Below are 20845 nucleotides of genomic sequence, written 5' to 3' on the forward strand. Positions count from 1 at the left end.
CAGGCGCCCCACTCCAGCCCCCAAAAAATACATTATATATATTAATATTAAAAATATTTACATTCAAAAAGAGTACAGGAGAGAAAAAAATAATTCCAACACCCAAAGACAACCACTAATCACATTTTAATATATTTATCTCTAGTCTTTTTCCAATTTTTTTTCTTTTTTGGATGCATCTGAAAATAACAAACTAGACCAGAATTCCAAGCTCCTAGTAGCGAGTCAGAACAATTCAAAACAGTTTATCAGTGACAACTCCAATTTTAAAAATACCTTAAAAGGTTGTGTGCTGGCCATCAATTTTGTATCCAAGAGTCTAAAGACAAAAGAAATGTTAACAAGGTAAACAAAACACACATCAATGTCCAGAATGTATTTTATTCGAACGAAGAGCCCGCCTCCGGTCCTAAAAGCCGGCAAGAGAATTAAGCACATGAGCCAGCTGGGCCTAGCACAGGCACTCTGCGACGTGAGACTGGGGCTCAGTCCTCGCAACCCCTCTCCATCAGGAGCCTATGGGGGAGGGCACACACGGCCGCACTCAGAGCACAAGCTCTAGAACTGCCTGTACCTCGACAGGGCGTGGGCTACATCCATTCCAAGGGGAAGGCAAAGATCTTCGTAAGTTTTTCTACGGTTCCAATACTGCTGTAGGTCTAGTACCCCCACGCCGTTACCAACTACTGTATTACCCAGATTTGCACAAAATAAACTCCTGGAGGTCAAAATCTGCATTTGGTAGTTTCATGCAATATCAACTGTGGGAGACACGGTCAGGTAAAGGCACCAGCTTAGAGATGAGGGGAAAAATCTCCATCCAGACAGTTCTTGACTGACTACACAACACTCTTAACTGGACACTTGACTGGGACAAGGCACGTGCGGCGTACAAGAGAGACGACAGCCAACTCAAGTAGACTGTGCCCATTCTTCAGACAGCAGGCTGTGGGGTGAGGAAAAAGCAGGTGCTGCCTATTTTCACTCTCAGTTCAAATTCTGGTTTTTATTTTATTTATTTTATTTATTTATTTATTTATTTTTAGATTTTATTTATTTATTTGACAGAGAGAGACACCGCGAGAGAGGGAACACAAGCAGGGGGAGTGGGAGAGGGAGAAGCAGGAGCCCGATGTGGGGCTCGATCCCAGGACCCTGGGATCATGACCTGAGCCGAAGGCAGATGCTTAACGACTGAGCCACCCAGGCGCCCCTCAAATTCTGGTTTTTAATGCAATCAAAAGCAAGTGGTCACAGCTGGACCTATTAAACCATTAACCAGCTATTATCAACTGGATTATAATCATGATCAGATAATTACTACTATTACTATTTATCACCTGTTTGGATCTTATACAGTATGAGAACTATTCTGAATGAAGGATAATGAATCCTCAAAGAAAGCTTACCTGGGGAAAACACATGTCGTCATCTCCTTAAACTCATTTAGGTCCTAACAAAAAAAAAAAGACAATGACTTGCTGCGATTTTACTAATACACTCACAATATTATAAACATACATAATATTTCAAGCTCCACAGCTCTTCTCAAACTGTGATACCTCACACAGGCCCTTTAAGCTAAATTGCCGGATTCATTTCTAGTTAATAATCACCTTCCAAAAATCGTCACAATTTCCTCACTGACTGGGAATCATATGATCTGACATAAAACTTTTGCATAACCAAAATAGACAAACTTGAGCATTTTATGGCTGAAATAGAGGAAGGGGGGAAAGTTTCTATTATATGTAGAAAGCTTTCAGTAATACCTCTATCAAATAAATCCATCATTAACAATGAGACTAGCAGAGTTATGTAGTAAATAAAATGGTTTATACAGGAAACGGACATATTGTAACCTAGGTTATACCTTTACTGAGAATATCTCTGAAATGCTAGGTAAAATGGCCATTAAAACGCAGACTTTCCAATATGCACAGTGCATGCTTTAACTACTCACAAAATTGCTAAAGAAGCACCAGTAGCAAGTGCCTAAATTAGACAATTCATTTCCCAGTTTATTTTGATCAGGAAGTCTAAAGCCGAAATGAGATGGATCTAATTTTGAATGAACTCATTTACATACATAATTGCCACACCAGACTGAGTAGTCATACTCCTGACCCTTTTTAACTACGCTTCTCTTCAGCGTTATTCATGCTTCATAGCAAACTGCCATTTCCAATTAGCTTTCCAAGCCTGTAAATACAGACTGTTATTTATGTAGTTTGGGATATTTACCAGCTTTTCAATGGCTATCGTTAAATTAACGGACAATACATGAACAAGTGGTTTCAGTGCTGAGGTCAAACAAAAATGCAATAATGACTACTGTCACCTCACAATACCATCACAAAGCCTCACCAGCAAGAAAAAATTAGAATTATGGCTACTTCCAGGGCTAGCATATAGCAGAGCTCTAGACCCATGCCTTCTAAAAGGTCACACTGAAATACCAAGAAGATCCTTCAGAAGAGTCTCCCCTAAAAGACAGCTCCAAAACACAGATTCTTTAGTATACTTTTAAATGCAAAATTTGGTACCAGTGCATGTAAAAAGTTCTACCATTTTAAATATGTTTTCTCATTTATTCTCACCACTTCTTCCAAAACTAGTTGGAAGAAAACCAATTTTCTCCCCCTGACAATGGCAGAACACAAAAAAGTTCAATTACTGACTCGGGTCACCTTAGTAATAAAGCAAGGGATGAAGCCATGTCTCCTAACCCACGTCCTACACCGCAACAAATCTCAAGCTCTTTCTACGAGAACTGGATTCAGAACTACAGTAGTTTCGTTCAAGGTACCATCTACTGAGTGCTTACATACAATGTGCTATGCTAGGCATTTAGACACAGACAATAAAAGGGTTACACTCCTTGTCCGAGGAGCTAATCACCTAGAAGAAGGGGACAGGGGTCAAGAAAAACTGTATGCTCAAGAGCTACAGAGTTCTGTGGCAGTTCAGAGAAAGGAAAGATCACCTCTCGGGCAAGGCAGCAGGCAGGGAAACCTTCGTGGAAGAGACATACGCTAGATCTTGGTAAGACAGGTAAAGCTGTACACAGGCAAATGTGGAGAAAAGCCGGAGAAAATTCAGAAAGGAGGAAATCGTATACCAAAATCACAGACAGGAAAAAACATAAAGCGGTCCCAGGAACAAATGAGCCAGTCCGGATGGGAATAAAGAGGGTCACAAGTGACTAGAAGACACAGGGCTGCTGGGCCAGATCACAGAAAGCTTGCCATGTCAGGCTAAAAAGAATCAGCCGTATAGAAAAGCAAAGAAGACGGGATTAGGTTCAGAATTTTGAGTACTGTCAGTGATGTGAACAGAACCATGTATCAGATTATAAAACTGGCACAGTCGGAAGATACTCATTTTTTAAAATCAATATTTAATGCCCCCTATGTGCCAAACTCTGGTGTTAAAAACACCTATAAACGCAGCATTTAATATACTTCCTCTTCCCTTACCAGTCACTTCCCTGGTTTAAGGCCAAAAAATCATAAGAGGAGCTGCTATGCTTTGGTCGACTTGGCCAATAGAAGCAGTTGATCTGAAGTAAACATCAGCTCTCTAGATTTGTACACTGCACATTCATATCCATCATGTTTGAGACTCACCACCATGAAGTCTTTGAGTCCCAGAGGGGGTGATATCATTGTCATGAGAAGCAATGACAACCTTGAGGCTGCAGAAACAGGACAAGGGGAGCAAGAGACCCACTGTATTCACAGCTGGGCTTTGTTGGACTTTTCCAAAGAAAGACATCAAGATCCTGATGGAACAATGTCTCATAAGACATGTGAAGTAGGGACGCCTGGGTGGCTCAGCCGGTTACGTGTCTGACTCTTCATTTTGGCTCAGGTCGTAATCTCAGGGCCATGAGACTGAGCCCCACGTCGGGCTCTGCACTGGGCATGGAGCCTGTTTAAGATTCTCAAAATAGAGAGAGCAAATAAAGGAGGGGGAGGACATGGTGATGGGAGGCAAGCAAGATGAGCCCATGTGCACAGTTAAGGAGCAAAAGAGGAAGAGACAGAAGAGAAACTCTTTTCCTGAAGAGCCGAAGAGGTTTGTGCCTTGGTGCCCTGAGCCAACATGGCTCCAAGAGCAAAAAAACACCAAGGTTAACAGAGAATCTAAGGGAAGCAGCCTAGCAAGAGGTCAGCAACAATTGTGAATTTTGTAGGACCTGGTCCAGTCCAGCTGACCTGAAGTACTACTCACCTTCAATGGCCCCATTATGGCTAATGTTAGCAGCAACAAACTAGAAGACCACGCCTGTGGTGGAGAATGCCTGCCCAGCACTAAATGAGCAAACCACTGGCATCAAGTTGAAACAAATGTCCAACTCTGCTCTGGCAATGGCAGATGACTGAAGATCCCTTACAACAGCTTGTAAGTACATCTCTTAAAAAATGTATACCCAAGCACATGAGATGATCTCTGGGAACGTGCTGCATACAAGGAAACAGCACTCATGTAGAGAATGCTTTCTCAGTAATAAGCAATTATGAGTTTTTCTTCTCTTTTTTTTCAAGTTTTTATTTTAATTCCAGTTAACATATAGTGTTGTATTAGTTTCAGGTGTACAATATAGTGCTCATCACAAGAGCGCTCCTTCATCCCCATCACCTGTTCCCCCCAGCCCCCCCAGCCCCCCGCCCCTCTGGTGACCATCAGTTTGTTTTCTAGAGTTAAGAGTCTGTTTCTTGGTTTGTCTCTCTCTCTCTCTCTCTCTCCCTCTGTCTCTCTCTCTCTCTCTCTCACTTTTTTTCCCCTTTGCTCATTTGTTTTTTTTGGTCTTCAACTCCACATATGAGTGAAATCATATGGTATTTGTCGTTCTCTGACTGGCTTCACTTAGCATAATACGCTCTAGTTCCATCCACGTCGTTGCAAATGGCAAGAGATGGTGAATTTTTTAACACAGGCTAGCAGGCAGGTCACTTACCACAGGCAGAGGGCAGCAGAACTGATGAACAGTGTGCATGACATCCAAGAGCATGTTGTGTCCAATAACGAGTTTTCCCTAAAGAAAGTCGGGGTTAAGGAGAAGATTTCTTGGCACAAAATTATACTGGGGCTTGAGAGTGAAATGTATGGTTCAGATTCTATGAGGATTTTTTACTAAACTTAATTTTGATATTAAAAAATATATTTATGCAAATAAATAACTTAGGGCTGGCTTTATTCCTCTTTACTCTTAGAGTATTAAATCCATTATGCAAAGTAAAAGCTCCAATGACTTTGATATCATTGATCTCTGCTTTTTATTTATCTTGCCACCCTCAAGAATCAGAAGTAGTAAAATTTTTATTGAAGGGCTCAAAAAAGTAACTGAAAAGGCTAAGTACCTTGAATTGTCAATAATTTGTGAACGGGCTCCAAATATCTATTCTAGGAGTGTATTCCTTAAAACAACTCATTGATTTTTAAAAGACATATCTGTGACAACACTGAAAGGTAAAAATAATTAATTTCTAATTCTATCAAACAATGAATTCTCATTCCCTTCACATCTATGTCAAAATTGAGGGGGCACGTACTTAAATACAATTTCCAATGCAATTTATCGCTTTTCTACCAACTAAAGTATAATGTGTTCAGTAAATCACTCCATTGTGATAGAAAATAAACTACCAAAATGGAGCATCGACTTAGATTTAGCCAGCCAGGTGACACCATTTTTAACAGAAAGCATCTGGTCATCACAGTGGAGCTTTTGACTGTGTCCCAGTACATCCTCAGAGTGATACTTCTTGACTCATAGGGCTAAACGTAATTCTTAGAAATAAATAGTTCTATACGAAATCTTCCAAATCCAACAGACAAGCTGTCCTTTTGGCTCGGTAACACCACAGTAGTACCCAGTGCCAGATCTGGGTTTCTAAAAATCATTATCCAATAAAAGGAACCAGGGCTCCTTGGAGAACTCATGGATTCTAGAACTGAGGCAGGGAAAATACAACGTGAGTCTGAACAGCTTGTGATGCCAAAGAATGAGTAGGTGCTCAAAAAAGGGTGGGGGCCGGGGCACCATGGGGCTCAGTTGGTTAAGCATGTGACTCTTGATTTTGGCTCAGGTCATGATCTCAGGGCTGTGGGATCAAGCCCTGCATCAGGCTCTGTACTTTGGCACAGAGTCTGCTTGTCCCTCTCCCTCTGCTCCTCCCCCGCTCGTGTTCTCTCTCTCTCTCAAATAAATAAAATCTTTAAAAACAAAAAACAAAAACACTGAGATTATAATAGACAACGAAAGATGGCCCAGACTGCTGAAGACTAAGGAAAAGAAACAAGTAAATGCAACGTGGGGTCTTGGAAAGAACCATGAACTCAATGGGGAAAGTGATGCTGTTCAGGTAAGGCCTACAGTTTGGTTCATAACATCATACCAGTATTCACCTCCTGGTTCAGATAACCACATGGTTATATGAGGCATCAGCAGAAGGTAGCGAGGTGAGGGATCAGTGGAAACTCTGTACTATTTCTGTGACTGCTGTGAGTGTAAAATTAGTATAACATAAGTTTTTTAACATACAGGAAACACAGATTTACTACAAAGAGTGGCAGGGAAAGAACTGTGATGTGATATAAATATTTAAGAGTACTGAGTATTCACCGGCTTTATAGAGCTTGACTCTGTGTTTTTAAGGTATGTGACTTCTAAATTTTAAATGTCTGGGTCACTGATAAAGGGGACTTGTCTTCGTAGTATGCTCTGTGTCATTAACTACCAACGGTCAGCAGCATGTTGTAAATTATTCTGTAGCAGACAGACAACAGGGAGATGGACACAGTCAGCTACGGCATCTGGGTATGAACCAGGCAAACAGACCCAACTATCGGGATGGCCACAAGAGAGCTCAAAGCCAAGTGATGCCCCAGAGGTCTATATTTCAGGGCTGGCCTCAGTCAATTCAACCACTTCTCTGAAGTCTGCTGGCTAAGTGTGGATGATATAAGCAAATGTGACCAGAAATTCCTCCTTGCTTCTCCGGATACCTGTGTCTTAGCCATTCATGAACAGACTCTCTTGCCTTTGTTTCTCTCCAGACTCATCCGACTTTCTATCCCGTTCTGGTTACCTCACTGACTTCTTTTACAGGGCTCTGTAACTTGCTGTTCATCCCCAGTGGAGGACAGTGGCATGCCCCCTCTCAAGTGCTCCTGTTCTCACAAGCCTGCACTTGGAGGAACACAGAGGGGATCTCTACGGCCTTAAAGTGTCCTAGGTGCAAAGCTCAGCACCTAAGCGACAAGACAAGATGATTCCTTCTCCAGGGGAAATAATTCCTTCTCCCATGGCCAGCTACTCTAGGAACAGAAAGTCTTAGCCTCCAGGCTATTGAGCATCCCAGCAAGCTGTCTGACTTGGCTGTGTAATCCACGAAACCACCAGCAGCCTGGCCCAATTTATCTACGCCAAGACATGGAGGCCTCTTTTCCAACGGGACTTAGAAAACAAGCAAAAATGTCCGCCATACCAATCACGGAATGCTCTAGCATATTTACACAAAAGGTCAACACATTTTAAAACTTATCAAATATCACAAAGGCTATCACACACAATTCAGTTACAGTTATGCAGAAGAACTCAACACAATTATTTTTGTCCTCTAGACTCTTCTAATTATGGAACAGAACACCCTCAGTCAGATACCTGATTATTTCTCCCCATACTCCTTACTTGCCTTTTCCAGTTCTTAATGGTTTTGAGAATAATAAAAGTAAGTTTCATGTAGCCATATAAGGAAATCATAGTATAACCTTCCTATGCGTTGTACAAGAAAACCTTTTTTTTTTTAATTTTTTTTATTTTTAGGTAATCTCTACACCCAGCGTGGGGCTCGAACTCACAACCCTAAGATCAAGAGTCACATGCTCTACCGGCTGAGCCAGCCAGGCGCCCCCACAAGAAAACCTTCTGGAAAATGGTGTGGATCCAATCGGCAATTATGATGTCACTGAGCGCATTATAACCAAAGTCTCCCTCCATACCAGGTAAACATTCTACATGTGACCAAATGGGTAGTTGGCAATGATGACTAAGCATTTCACCTTAAATGTCATGTTCAGGAATCTAGCTGAAAAAAAGAAAAAGCCTAGTTCACTTACCGAATTGGCAATGGCATGAATGACTCTAGAAAATCCCACAGCATCATTCAGTTCTTCCTGATTTAGAGAAACAAACCAAGAAAAACTACTGACGTACACATATTCCTTATCTGAATCGGTTAAAATGTAGCCCCCAAAAACACTTTAGTGTTATATTGAGTTAGATAGCTTTAGTTTCCCTGTTCTGTCTCCATGATCCCAAAGAACTGCGTCTGACATAACTTATGTACACACCTTTCTTCTGTTTTAGAACGTGGAATTAGCAAGTCCCAAACTATTCAATAGTTACCAAAATAATGGCACCTAGGGTTTACCTATCACTTCAAATCATTTGTTGAAATTTCCAAGTCCAGCAAATGGCCTTAAAAACACAAACTTTTCAAAGCTGCCACCCGCTGGCCAAATTCAATACTGCATTAAATTCTGAGGAAGCCCATCTAGCAGCTGACTGATTGATCAAATCAAGCATTCTCATAATTTCTGGCTTTTTTCCTTGTCAAATGCATTTTTGTACATTTGGAGCTTGGCATTCTGAGACTCAGCCCCACCCAGTTTCTTCTCTCCTTTCCTCCCAATGATGTCTGAATAGGTTCAATTTCCCTCCTATCTTGATACCCCATCCTCAGTGCTAAGCTGGATGCACCTGCTGCCCCTTCCTGTCTCATCATAGCTACATTACTCGAGGCTTCTCTCCGTTCACTCGCTCCTTGCAGCCCTCTCTCTGGCCTCACCCCCACTGAAACTGCTCATCTCTTTAAACTACTCCCAAGGCTAACAAGTGATGGCGGGGATATGGAGAAACTGGAACACTTGTGCCCTGTTGGTGGGAATGTAAAGTGGTTCAGTCGCTATGGAAAACAGTATGGCAGTTCCCCAAAAAATTAAATATAGAATTTCCACACGATCCAGCAATTTCACTTCTGGGTATATACCCCAAAGAACTGAAAGCAAGGACTCCAAGAGATATTTGCACACCCATGATCATAACAGCATTATTCACAAGAACCAAAAGGCAGAAGCAACCCAGTGTCCATGACAGATGGATGAAGAACATGTAGTCTCTACAGACAATGGACTACAGACAATAGACTACTATTCAGCTCTAAAAGGAAGGGAATTCTGACACCTGCTACAACACGGGTAAACCTGGAGGGCATTATGCTGAGTGAAATAAACCAGTCACAAAAAGACTAATGCTGCACAATTCCATTTACATGAGGCACCCAGAGTAGTCAGACCCACAGAGACAGAAAGTAGAAGGGGAGTTGCCAGGGGCTGGGGTGCAGACAGGGAGTTAGTGTCTAATGAGATGAGAACAGTGACAAGGATGGATGATGTGGCTACACAACAAGGTGAAAGCACTTAATCCTACAGAACTGTACACTTGGAAACAGGAGAGTAAATTTTCTGTTATGTGTATTTTGCCACAATTAAAATTTCTTTTTAATTTTTAAAAATGTTTTTTAAAAACTTCATAACCCTATGTTTTAATGACATTTTTAGTACTTTCTCCCAGATAGACTGTTAACTCTTAGATAGGAAAGCCACGAATCATTCGTTCTGGGACGCCTGGGTGGCTTAGTCGGTTAAGCATCTGCCTTCGGCTCAGGTCGTGATCCTGGGGTCCTGGGATCCATCCCCACGTCAGGCTCCCTGCTCAGTGAGGAGTCTGCTTCTCCCTCTGCTCACTCTCTCGCGCTCTCTCTCAAATAAATAAATAAATCGTTTGTTCTGACACCCTCTGCACCTACCATAATGCTGGAACATACGGTGAGTATGCTACAAATGGTGAATAACTAATTCGACCCTAATTCCTATACCAAAGTGTTCATTGTTCCTTGTGACCAGAGGTCTTTCTTGTCAGGTGGATGAACAGCTGAATTCCTGGAATGATGACTGCTGTGCTGGGGTCCCTGCTAAATATCCCAGTTCCCTTGGTTCTTAGATTTCTATCTTGTTCTCCTCTGTCCTCTGGGTTGGAATTCTAGCTCTCAAAACTGTTACTAAACTTTTACTGCAACACTTAAAAATAATTATTATTATTATTTAAAAAAAAAAAAAAAGGACTCCCAAGGCTAAACCCAGTGGCCACATCTCCATCTTTATCCATAACTTCTCCTCTGTTGACATTCCCCTCTTCGAACATTCTCTTCCCTTGGCTGCTGGTCACAAGACTCTCCGGGTACATTCTTCTACTTCTGCTTATCATTTAAATGCCAGATCCCTCAGGAACCTACCCCAGACCATCTTATCTTCATTCTTCGGCACACGGTGGATGCTCCAGCCCAGTCCTGGTTCTCCCCACCAACGACAGCCACACCTAGTCCTCACCTCACCTTCTCTCCTGCGCTCCAGAAGGACAAACCTGCCTACAGGACACCCACCCGTGGACGCCCCAAGACATCTAAAACGTCACCGGGTCAAAAACAGAAGGTAACATCCTTCTCCACTTTGGGGGCACAGCTGTGCCATGGTGCCCTGGTGACCTTGCATGTATCCACACAGACCACATGGGCAAAGGCCTGAGTCACGACCCATCTCTGTGTCGGTGGAACACCCCGGGAAGAGTGGGTGGGAGGCAGAGGCTTGTGAGGGGCTGCTTTGAGGCCCTCTCCTGCCTGCCTCCCTCTTTCTCCTGGGAGGCTGTCATGAGGGATTCTCCCTGCCTCCCAGGTTCTGATGAGGCAGGGGGCTTTCTGCCCACCCTCCTTTGCAGAATACAGCTAGAGCACAGAAAAGTGCTCAGCCGCGGTCCAGAATTGGCTCCTTGGTAATGGGGTAGCCACAACTCACACAGTAGTCCCCAGGCCCCTTTGGCTTCAGTGCTGTCTTTTTGGTGGGTGGGACCACATGCAGCTGGTACCTCTGGCTGATCTTCCTTCTCTACTGAAGCAAGAAACTGTCTCAGTTCAGCAGTGGCTTTTTGCATCCTTAATGATTAGACCAGTCAGATGTGGCCCTGCCTTATGCATGTGTGAGCTCTTGGCCTCCTCCACCTGTCCCCCCAATTGGCTTTAAAATCACTCTGGGCCACCCCATCTGACACCAGTCTACCCAGTTGCTCAAATTTCTCGCTTGAGTATCTTTCTTTTCTCCCTTCCACTTTCACCACCCACACCCAATCCCAAATTCCACTGAGTCTACCTTTTTTTTTTTCAAAGATTTTTATTTATTTGAGACAGAGAGACAGTGAGAGAGGAAACACAAGCAGGGGGAGTGGGAGAGGGAGAAGCAGGCTTCCATGGGGCAGGGAGCCCGATGCAGGGTTTGATCCCAGGACCCTGGGACCATGACCTGAGCCAAAGGCAGACGCTTAACGCCTGAGCCACCCAGGTGCCCCCACTGAGTCTACCTTCTAAACATCTCCAGGGTCCACCTAAATTGCTATTCAGTATCCTATTCCAGCTAACCGACATCTCACAGATTACTCCACAGCCTAACTGGTCTCCCTGCCTCCGGTCCTCCTCACTGGAATCCACTCTCCAGACAGCAACCAGGGTGATGCTCTGATAATGCAAATACCACCATGTCATCCTAATCTGTCAAATCACAGGTTCCAGTTTGTTTTAGGAAAACCAGCAACTGTGCCCGAGGCTAAACACAGCAGTATTAGCTAATGGGCATGCGGTTCAGGGACACACAATCTGAATGATGACCAAGAATACATTTTTTTAGAGGCTGACTCACATAGATGATTCACATGTCAGACTCACTTTGGTGGCTATGTCTAAATTCTTAACCTTAAGTTTCCCTTGTTCTGTTCTAGGTGTTTCTGCCAATTCAATGCTGCTATGTTAGGACACTATTCATTACGCTGAATGTGACACAGGATCTACAAACATGCAGAAAGGCCTACATCAGTACCAAGCTGCCATTTCTCACCCAAAAGACATGAACATAACTCAGTCACCTGTTCCTTAGCAAGTTTCTGCTGCTCCCTCCTCTTACGCTCTTCTTCATCTACTTTGCTGATGACGATGTAGCGCTCTTTCTGAAAGATATAAAAAGGAGATGTACAACTTCCCAGAAGCAACCTGACTTCAAACAACTCAGATTCTGCTACCATTCAAAGTTATATGTTTTACCAACGCAGCCTTTCATGGGCTAACCCGCTGAGAGTATTTTGAAATGCCGTGAAAACTGAGTTGGCGTGTTACAAACCAAAATTCTGCCTCTGCGCATGCGCGACATTTGCTCGTGGTTTATTAATTCACCCCAACAGAGGTCACTTCAAAGTATCAACAGACTATGAGAATAAGACACTTCCCATGATGAACACTAAGAAGTTACGCTGCATGTGAACGTGAATTTCTAAACAATTGGCTTTAAAATAAAATTTCCGTATCCTATTTAATTGACATAAGAAAAAAATCCTGGCTTTCCTGGTAACGTGTCAGAAAACCAGTCCCTTCCTTCTCATATATTCCATTTTGTATCAGTTAAGCACATCACATCCTATGTCCAAGTTTGAGATTTATCTTCTAGCAAGATTTTTAAATTTACTTCATCTCTTATTTCATCAGACATCCGACTTAAGAGCAACAACGAAATCCTAAAATTCTGAAATTTTGCTAACGGAGCCCACCATCAGCCTCCCATTACCCACCACGGGTCCAACAGCACACCTCAGGAATACATGCCATAGCGATACTCATGCCCCAGAGTCTATCATTTAATTTCACGTGCCTGCCAACAGGAAGCCATTTTTTTCATGCAGAGCACTACAGCTTTCTGCCATAATCAGAATGCATACTAACATTTGCATACTTTCAAGTTTACAAAGCATGTTCATGCCCGCTGACACACTCGATCACCATAAAACAGCTGTGAAACAGGCACAGACCATCACTGTTAGGCTCATCCCCAGAGTACAAATGAGGAAGACGAGGCTTCCAGAGGTGAAGTGACTTGCCCAAGGTCACCCAGCTCACAAGAAGCAGAGCCACGAATCAATCCTGACTCTCAGCATGTTCAATGTATCATTGCATGGGTTTGGCTCTGGATGGTTCTTGGGGTTACCTTTTCAGTTTCTAAAGTGTCAACGTGAATGCCTTTGGGATACCTAAAGAAGAGAGAGACAACAGGACATCACTAGATGAGACAATGACAGCTAAAACCCTAGGTATTTTCAAAGCAAGTCTATAGCGATAATTCAGTAAGTTTTATTAAATATAAAATAACTATTACAATGAATACTTTATAGTAAGTCTAATCCATAATATTTCAGCTGCCAAAGGCTTCCCTATATCTGCTTTTAAAAGGCAGGAGTGTAACTGATTTCAAATTAATTTTTTAGGACATAGGCATCTACTGAGATGTCATGGATCACCTAATACAGTCAGCTCATTACCACACAGTCAAATCTTGCTTCCAAATATAGTAACATTTACTTCCTAAGTGAAATTGTGAAGGTCATTTTAAATGGTATGGGCATACATAGAAGAGGTTTGAGAAAAGTAACTCTGCTGTAATTTGGCATGGTAGCTTGCGACAGCCAAGGAGAAGAATCTGGAACCCACATGGAGTACAGTGCAAGGGTAACATGACAGGAAAGGAGCCTAGTCAGAGGACAATGGCCCTTTTCCTGTTTTGTTCAAAGTAAATTCCAAGTACATATCACTGGTAGATTCTAATGGGAGAACAAGAGCCCCAACATCAAATACAAACATCCAACTGCTCAACAATGATGTTCAATTTTTGGGCTAGAGAGCCACTTGAAAATACAGAGATAGGGTGCCTGGGTGGCTCAGTCAGTTAAGTGTCCGACTCTTGATTTCGGCTCAGGTCATGATCTCAAGGTCATGAGATTAAGCCCTGCGTCGGGCTCCATGCTCAGCGTGGAATCTGCTTGAGATTCTCTCCCTCACCCTCTGCCCCTCTGCACCACCCCCTCACGTGCACACTCATACACTCTCTCTGTCTCTCAAAAAAAAAAAAAAGGGGGGGGTGAAAATACATAGAACTCAATGGAAACACCTCCAGAAAAATACATGCACAAAATTATGGATGTGATTTCAGGGGATTCAGAGACCCCCTGAAACCCACCCATGGTCCACCCCTGCTTTAGAAAGAGCATTCATCTAGGTATCTTCTAGATCTTAAAACCCCATCTGGGGGCGCCTGCGTGGCTCAGTCATTAAGCGTCTGCCTTCGGCTCGGGTCATGGTCCCGGGGTCCTGGGATCAAGCCCCGCATCGGGCTCCCTGCTCTGCGGGAAGCCTGCTTCTCCCTCTCCCACTCCCCCTGCTTGTGTTGTGTCTCTCTCTGTCAAATACATAAAATCTTAAAAAAAAAAAAAAAAAAACCCATCTGTATCATGTACCTTCAAAGAACACTATACATCCAGAACTTAATGGACTTAAGGCCAAAGTGACAATTAAAAGAAAATTTTAAAGGCTTAAAAGCACCTGCTAAGAAATAACAGAAAATTAGTGGGTATTTAAGGAACTTAACAAGTAGGGGAAGTAGCACAATAAAGCACTGCCCAAGAGCATGGTATGGTCAAATCACCAAAAGCTGCAGAATCTCAAAAGTGAAAAGAGAGCTAAAAGATTGTATTTAGTTTTAAATCCTGGGTCCCTCACAGAGTTCTCACATATAATATAAACACTTACTTCCAGCTCAAAGTCTGATAAATTAGTTTTCTTTGGAACCTATAAAAACAAAAGAGAAGGTACTGATTTGGGCTCATTAAAAGAAAATCCTAACCGATCAAGCACTGGTTGGGGAAATACATTTAATTTTTAAAAGCAACTCCATGAGAAGTGACGGGTAATACGCAAACAAAATACAGGAGGGACGTGTGAGGTGGCAGGATCCCTCATCACTCGTCCTCATCAGAGTCTTCTTTAATATTATTATACCGCATTTATCCAAGAGGTAAAAGTTCTTGTCCAACCACAGTATCACTTCCTGTGACTGTCCAATGACTCTGAAGTAGACACATGCATTAAAACACTTTTGTGAAGCTAGTCACAAAGTAAAAGGGAAGTAAGGTGTTTGAGTCACTGCCTCTTTGAGACACTGATGTTTTTTACTGCAGAGAGAAATTAAAAGGATAGAGGCAGCCTGACGGTGAATTCTTCCCTTTAAGCCTTCATGTATTAAGCACTCTCCGAGGCTAAAGTAATTATGCCACTCTGGAGCATAACTTATAGCCAAAGATGCACAAGGGTTTTCTCCCCTCCAGGATAGGACAAACTGTTCATTCTCTGTCTCAATATACCATGGTCCCCACTGTGTTAATGCTCAAGTTAGTGCTTACATCATACAAATAATAACAAGACTATGAATGTGTGTTTCAAAGACCAAAATGGAGCACATGAAAATATTCAGGGCAACTAACCCAGTACATGGCTCTAAATCCAAGTTCTTGTTTTCTTCACTTTGTAATAAATCTTCTATTTTCTCTCTGAGGAATTAGAATGAAAACATCACCATCAATATCTTTAAGGAAGGAAGTCATCAACCAACAGAATAATCATACTCAGAAGCAAACTGACTATAAGAACATAGGACAGTGTAACTGTACCCAATCAGGTTATAAGTTTTTAGCTACACTTAAAAGTTACACGTGGTTACACATAAAAATACTTTATTGAGGGGGGCGCTTGGGGGGCGCAGTTGGTCAAGCATCTAACTCTTGGTCTCGCGCAGGTCTTGATCTCAGGGTTGTGAGATCGAGCCCTGGTGGGGCTCCCTGCTCTGCTTGGAGTCTGCTTGAGATTCTCTCTCCCTCTCCCTCTGCCCCTCCTGCTCATGATCTCTCTCTCTCCCTCTCTCTCCCTCTTTCTGGCTCTAAAACTAAATAAATAAATCTTTTTAAAACATACATTATTTGAACATATTCTTTTTATTCATGAATTAGGAAACTTCTCAAGGATTCATCAGTACAAGCGATTTAAATTTTTACTTTTCGGGCGCCTGGGTGGCTCAGTTGGTTAAGCGACTGCCTTCGGCTCAGGTCATGATCCTGGAGTCCCAGGATCGAGTCCCGCATCGGGCTCCCTGCTCGGCAGGGAGTCTGCTTCTCCCTCTGACCCTCCCCCCTCTCATGTGCTCTCTCTCATTCTCTCCCTCTCAAATAAATAAATAAAATCTTAAAAAAAAAAAAAATTTTTACTTTTCTAGGGGAGGGGGAGTAGGGGGTTGGGCAAAATGGGTGAAGGGGAGAGGGAGATATAGGCCTCCAGTTATGAAATAAGTAAGTCGAAGGGGTGGGGGGGATGGGATAACTGGGTGATGGACATGAAGGAGGGCACGTGATGTAATGAGCACTGGGTATAAGACTGATGAATCACTGAACTCTACCTCTGAAACCAATAATACATTGTATGTTAATTAAATTTAAATTAAAAAAGAAACAATAAAACCAAAAAAAATGAAGTAAGTAAGTCACAGGAATAAAAAGCAGAGCATTAGGAATACCATCAACGGCACTGTAATAGTGAAGTAACGGTTCAGATGGGAGCTACACTTGTGAACACAGCATAATGTATAAACCTGTCAAATAACTGTGTTTTACACCTGAAACTCATGTAACATTGTGTGTCAACTATACTCAAGTAAAATTAAGTCAAGTAAAATTAAGTCAAGTATACTCAAGTAAAATTAATTAATTTTTACTTTTCTAGTAAAGCAGTTTACCAAAAACTCAGGAAAACCAGACACTCCTTCAGTGGCCTGTGTGCTAGTCAGAAACTTCATTCAAAAAACAAAATAAAACAAAACAAAAATGTGGATGTGTTGCAAATATCTGGATGGGCCTGTTTCATTCCTCTGCCTTCAGGGAAACTGGACAGTGTTTATGGGGCCCTTGATCCATGCAAGAGGTATGTGCACTGGCTGAGTCTCTTGCCCAGGACACGTGGAAAGTCTAAGTACAGTACACAGAATTCTATTTTACAATGTGCTGTGATTACACAAATTCAGGTATGACACAATGAAATCCTGCCATTCACCCTATCACACCTGCGTGCGCTGTGTGTGTGCAGCTCAAGGTTAAAATACAGATGTCAGGGGGCGCCTGGGTGGTTCGGTTGGGCGTCTGCCTTTGGCTCGGATCACGATCTCAGGGCCCTGGGATCGAATCCCACGTCAGGCTCCCTGCTCAGCGGAGAGTCTGCTTCTTTCTCTCCCTCTGCCCCTCCCCACCATTCGTGCTTTCTCTCAAATAAATAAATGTTAAAAAAAAAAAATACAGATGTCAGTTCGGCCCCAACATACATTTACATAATGCACATTTGGTTTCAGTTTTGGAACTTACACCACTTGGTCAATAAACTTCTTCTGGTCCTCAGGAATTGTCACAGGACATTTGGAAGTGTTTGGTGATACATAAGACAGAGTTCCTGCGCCATTGGACTGCAGACGTTTTTCATCATAATGCTCTCTTAATTGTCTTTCTTCTTCCTGATTTAAATATGGGATTCCTAAATGTAATTTTAAAAAGAATGCATTAGCAGAAGTAACTTAGCATAAAAATTTTAACATAAAAATTCTTGAACAAACCAGTGAATCTGAAACACTCAGGAAAGACTGAACATATGTAACCATACCCCAAAAAATCAACAGAAAAAGCAAATGATTTTGAAATACATCTGTCTGTTCATTCACTCCCATCATTCATTTTTCTTTCAACAAATGCTTATTTGGCACTTCCACTGGGCCAGGCACTGTATCGGGCACAAGGTGTCTAACCATGAACAAAGGAGACACATCCTACTCTGTGGTGAAGGGAACGACTTCCGACCAGATGATCAGAGAAGGTCACTTCAAGGGAAGACCCAAAGAATGAATCAGGCCGGCAAAAAGCCAGGGGAGGAGTATTTCAGGCGAGGGAACAAGTATAAATGTGCAGAAGGGGACACGTGGGTGGCTCAGTCGCTAAGCGTCTGCCTTCGGCTCAGGTCATGCTCTCGGGGTCCTGGGATCGAGCCCCACGTCGGGCTCCCTGCTCGGTGGGAGGCCTGCTTCTCCCTCTCCCACTGCCCCTTCTTGTGTTCCCTCACTCGCTGTGCCTCTCTCTGTCGAATGAATAAATAAAATCTTTTTTTAAATAAATAAATAAATAAATAATAAATGTGCAGAGGATGGGATGGTGCAGACTGCTCCCAAAACAGCAAGGAAGCTGGTGTGACCAGAACACAGTGAGCAGGAGAATGGCACAAGGTTGGTATGGAGAGGCCAGGATAAGAATTTATTTTATTCTGGGTGCCTGGGTGGCTCAGTCCATTAAGCGTCTCCCTTCGGCTCACGTCAGGATCCCAGGGTCCTGAGATTGAGCCCTGCATCAGGCTCCCTGCTCAGCAGGGAGTCTGCTTCTCCCTCTGTCCCTCCCCCTGCTTGTACTCTCTCTCTCTCTCCCTCGCTCCCTCCCTCCCTCACAAAAATAAATAAAATCTTTAAAAAAAAATTTATTTTATTCTAAGAGCAATGGAATGCCATTAGAAGGTTTTAGGCAAGGGGCGCCTGGGTGGCTCAGTCGTTAAGCGTCTGCCTTCGGCTCAGGTCGATCTCAGGGTCCTGGGATCGAGCCCCACATCAGGCTCCCTGCTCAGCGGGAAGCCTGCTTCTCCCTCTCTCACTTCCCCTGCTTATATTCTTGCTCTCGCTATCTCTCTCTCTGTCAAATAAATAAATAAATAAAATCTTCAAAAAAAAAAAAAGAAGAAGAAGGTTTTAAGCAAGATAATTACAGTATCTGCTTCTCGTTTCTAAGAGATCACTTCGACTCCTGTGAGGGTTGAAGTAGGGAAGTCCGTTAAAAGCAACTGTCCAGGCAAGAAGTAACTGCTTCCATCAGAGATCAGTAAACTTTCTCTTAGAGGGGGCACACACAGTAAATGTTTCAGGCTTGTGGGCCACGTGGGGAGCTCTGTTACAACCAATCAACTGTGCTCTTGCAACACAGCCATACACACTGGGTAAAAGAACAGCCATGGCTTTATTTAAAATAAGACTTTATGGGGCGCCTGGGTGGCTCAGTTGGTTAAGTGACTGCCTTCGGCTCAAGTCATGATCCTGGAGTCCCGGGATTGAGTCCCACATCAGGCTCCCTGCTCGGCGGGGAGTCTGCTTCTCCCTCTGACCCTCCTCCCTCTCATGTGCTCTCTGTCTCTCTCATTCTGTCTCAAATAAATAAATAAAATCTTTAAAAATAAATAAATTAATTAATTAAATAAAATAAGACTTTATGGACAAAGTAGGCAGTGGGTCATGGTTTGTGACCCAGCTTAGACTACAGAGATGAAGAGAATGACTAGAGTGACAGGAGAGAGAGAACCTGTGATATACTGGAAGGGAGGGATAAAGGGAAGAGCAAGACCAAAAATGACACCTGGCTATTAGGTGTAAGCAGTTGGGTAGATGGCAAGTCCACATATGGAGGTGGGAAACACGGGGTAAAGAACAGTTTCGGCCCAAGGAGTGAAAATCAAAAGTTATCTCCTGGATATATAAGGGTATACATAAATTATATATTATACATTAATTAAGGGTGGTAGATATAAGCCTAACATTCAGGAGAAAGGTACTGAGATATCTATTTAGAGATCAGCACGATATGGGTGGCATTAAAGGCCATGGGACACTAATGAACTTTCCACAATGACGCAATTGGAAAATCACGACTGTCAGCAATACTAATTGTTCCATGCAAGAATCATCAGTCAATGCTAAAATTAATTGGTGAGAAAGGTGATCAATATTGTTAACACCAAGAGCTGCATGACATGAACATCCTTAGTATCACTGAACGGAGTACTTAAAAACGGTATCACTGAACGGAGTACTTAAAAATGGTTAAGATGGTAAACAATGTGTGGCTTTTTCCACAATGGAATAAACAAGTTAACATCACGGGTAATGAGACGAAGTAGAGAAGGACAAGAGGTAGTGCTGTCAGCGTGAGAAATGCTGGAGGTGGGCACAGTTAGTGCTGATAAGACCCATGATGGGTAGAGAATAGAGATGGCTAAGGGGACGTACAAGCAAAGACTGCTGTGCGCCTGGTCAAGAAACAGACAATATGGAGCATTCGCTGGTCGTCCCTGCGGATGCTGATGTCACCCATAATGAGGAGGGAGGTAGGAGTAGAGAGAAGACAGTAAGCCAAAGCCAAGGCTGTCCCGAATGCCACGCTCATGAAATGGGCAGAAAGAGGAGATACAGAAGTGGTGGCACATCCCTGCCAACAGGGGCTCCTGGGCAGAGGGAACCCAAGCGGCTTGCAAGTAGAGTGGGGGAACAAGGAGACCAGTGGGATGCCTGCCTGGACAGACCAAACGACAAAGGTAAAACCACCTGTGTTCCAGAGGGATGCAGGGGCAGGGGAGCAAAAGAGGAGTCCCCCGGTTCCATTCCAGGCCAGGAAGTGAAAGACACTTCCAAGAAGACTATCAGGAGAAAAGGGTCTGTAACACTTTTCAGGAAACAGAGGAAGGAAAAGCACTCTGGTGGGGACTTGAATGCCCAATATTCACTCACGAATGTTAGGGTCACTTCCCTGACACAGCAGAGGACTCATGCTATACACGGGGGGGTTGAAATGAATGAGACACAGTCCCTTTCCTCAGGGTGTCCGCACACCTGTCATACCACCCAGTTAGCTGTCATGACCGTGCTGTCTACGCAGACTTTTTTTCTCCCATGAGAAACTACCTCCAATTATAAAACAAGCACTGCTTGAAAAAGGGGGCTTTTCATTAGAGAATTACTA

At 43.1% G+C, this 20845-nt stretch overlaps 1 protein-coding gene across 2 annotated transcripts in view; it reads right to left on the minus strand.

Annotated features, from left to right (window-relative positions):
- The window catches only part of PARN (poly(A)-specific ribonuclease), a 160577-nt gene that overhangs the window by 128867 nt on the left and 10865 nt on the right, over positions 1-20845 (minus strand). For both annotated transcript variants that reach the window (XM_044915622.1, XM_021698157.1), the window contains 9 exons: positions 17393-17558; positions 15473-15538; positions 14742-14780; positions 13147-13189; positions 12038-12118; positions 8128-8184; positions 4964-5041; positions 1410-1453; positions 277-319 (listed from right to left, as the gene is read on the minus strand). In XM_044915622.1, coding sequence (XP_044771557.1) covers positions 277-319; positions 1410-1453; positions 4964-5041; positions 8128-8184; positions 12038-12118; positions 13147-13189; positions 14742-14780; positions 15473-15538; positions 17393-17558 — 617 coding nt within the window. The remainder of the gene's footprint in view (positions 1-276; positions 320-1409; positions 1454-4963; positions 5042-8127; positions 8185-12037; positions 12119-13146; positions 13190-14741; positions 14781-15472; positions 15539-17392; positions 17559-20845) is intronic.

The sequence above is a fragment of the Neomonachus schauinslandi genome, chromosome 5 (assembly GCF_002201575.2).
Source record: "Neomonachus schauinslandi chromosome 5, ASM220157v2, whole genome shotgun sequence".
In the NCBI taxonomy this organism is placed as follows: Eukaryota; Metazoa; Chordata; class Mammalia; order Carnivora; family Phocidae; genus Neomonachus; species Neomonachus schauinslandi.